The sequence below is a fragment of the Emiliania huxleyi genome (assembly GCF_000372725.1).
Source record: "Emiliania huxleyi CCMP1516 chromosome Unknown EMIHUscaffold_1204, whole genome shotgun sequence".
In the NCBI taxonomy this organism is placed as follows: Eukaryota; Haptophyta; order Isochrysidales; family Noelaerhabdaceae; genus Emiliania; species Emiliania huxleyi.
In genome coordinates this window covers 6,310-8,165 of record NW_005201387.1, presented here as the reverse complement: position 1 = coordinate 8,165, position 1,856 = coordinate 6,310, and the positions used below count along the sequence as shown (strand labels likewise).

At 61.6% G+C, this 1,856-nt stretch overlaps 1 protein-coding gene across 1 annotated transcript; it reads right to left on the bottom strand.

Annotated features, from left to right (window-relative positions):
- Positions 1 to 445: 445 nt before the first annotated feature.
- Positions 446 to 935, bottom strand: EMIHUDRAFT_251899 (hypothetical protein; the record flags this gene model as incomplete). Its single annotated transcript, XM_005790233.1, has 2 exons — positions 446 to 514; positions 585 to 935. 2 exons carry the CDS (start codon positions 933 to 935, stop codon positions 446 to 448), a joined length of 420 nt encoding a protein of 139 aa, XP_005790290.1.
- Between the last annotated feature and the right edge of the window lie 921 nt (positions 936 to 1,856).

Genomic DNA, 1,856 nt, shown 5'->3' with positions numbered 1-1,856 from the left:
GCACTCGACAACCGGCCCCCGTCTGGCACTGGGGGGGTGTTTGCGCCGATTGCGCCGAGAAGTCGAACTGGGAACTGCGGGCAATTCGAAACTCGCGACCCAATAGTTGTGCGACGGTGTATCAGTCGCCTTATGCCACCGTTGCTTATCCTTATGCCACCGTTGCATATCCGGGTATGCAACGGTGGCATAAGGCGACTGATGTACACCGTCGCCGGTATACGCCGCATGTTGTCGTTAGGCGGGGATTGACGACCCAAGACGTAGAGCTGTTCAACGTTGGGAGCTGAACAGTGTTGCTAGTGTTAACAGTAACAACAGAACAACAGTGGGGCTCCCCAACAACAGTAGCTAACGTTAGGCCGGCTGAACAACAATAAGGAAGAGCGCACTAATCCCGCCCCCCGGTTTTTTCGCTGAGGTTTTCAAACTTGTTCTATCATAGTTAGCTGCTAAGTGAGAGCAAGTGGCACATCGCGTTCTCACCACGGTCGCCGCTCATGGCGCGGCGCGCCTGCGCAACGCGGCCCCGAGAGGGGCCGCCTGGCCACCGCTGCCACTCCGCCGCACGGATTTCACCCCACTTTCGCGACTGTGGCCGTCCAACAGTCTGCCGGCGCGGCGGGCGCATTCGAATGCGCCCGCTGCGCCGGCAGACTGTCAGTGCTATCCCGGACGGCGCGCCAGCGAGCCCGGACGCTGGCCAGCCGCGAGGACAGCGCCATCGTCATCGGCGTCTCCTGCAGCAACTTCAACAGCACAAGGTAGCCGGGTCGGAGGCCTCCCGCCGAGCTGCCGAGCCACCCCGCACCCGCGCCACCCTGCCTCAGGGAGTCAGTTGAGAGGGTGCGCAAAACCTTACCAAAACTGGCACGGGTCACGCGCCGCTCGGGAGCCGCGGCGCAGGCTCCAGAGACTGCAACGACAGCGAGCATACGCGCACGCGACTAAGCAGCTCTCGAGGGGTTTCCTCAATCAACCGAACGCACTAGGCTGGCGAAAAAACCGGGGCGCGGGATTAGTGCGGCCTGGCAGTGACCCACGACGATCCTTCAGTCCAGTGCGGGATATGCATATGGTGCAGGGGGCGGGGGCACATGTCCCTAAATCCCATCTCGCCTCAGAGTTTGACCGTTTTATTTCATTTAATTTTGCTCTCCCCAGCCTGCTATCAGCCTACTTGAGAAACCGTCGCCGCGCTGCTGCGGGTGCTGGGGCTGCTAGTGCTACGCGGGGCGCTGTCTCTGCGCAGTAGTCGTTTAGGACTGAGCGCACGTGATCGTGTGCGAGCAGTGCGTGGTGCATGCTGTCGTCATACTCGTCGCATCAGCCAAACGTCCAAGAGAAGGAAACCGCCACGCGGACCTTGGCAAGGTAAGGAAAGGTGAACTTCTCAAGGGTGGGGGGGGGGGCAAGGGGGGGCGATGGTTGCGGACCTTGATCGTCTCTTGGCCGCAGAGCTGCGAGAGGAGGAGCAGATTGGAGGACTGGAGCGCTGCGTTGAGCACGCTAGCAGTCTGGCCAAGCGTCGAGTTGCACACGCGTGGGCTCGTCCTCCAGTACACGATGCCGCGTGACAAGTTGGCCAGCGCGTGCGCGAGCAACGCCCCCTCGCGCTGCCTGAAGTGCCAGCCGTCTCGTCGATCCGCGTCGAAGATGTCGTCCGAGCCCGCGTGCAGCAGCAGCAAGTCTGGCTGAAGCTGAGCTAGCCCGTGCCAAAGCCCGGTGTAGTAGACGCGCTGCTCCCAACCAAAGGTGATGTTTGTGTTTTGTCCGACGATGAACTCGCAAGCGGCCGCGTCGTCTTCGCGACCGAAGAAGGTCCCTGTGCCGCAGAAGGCCTTCTCCGCATCACG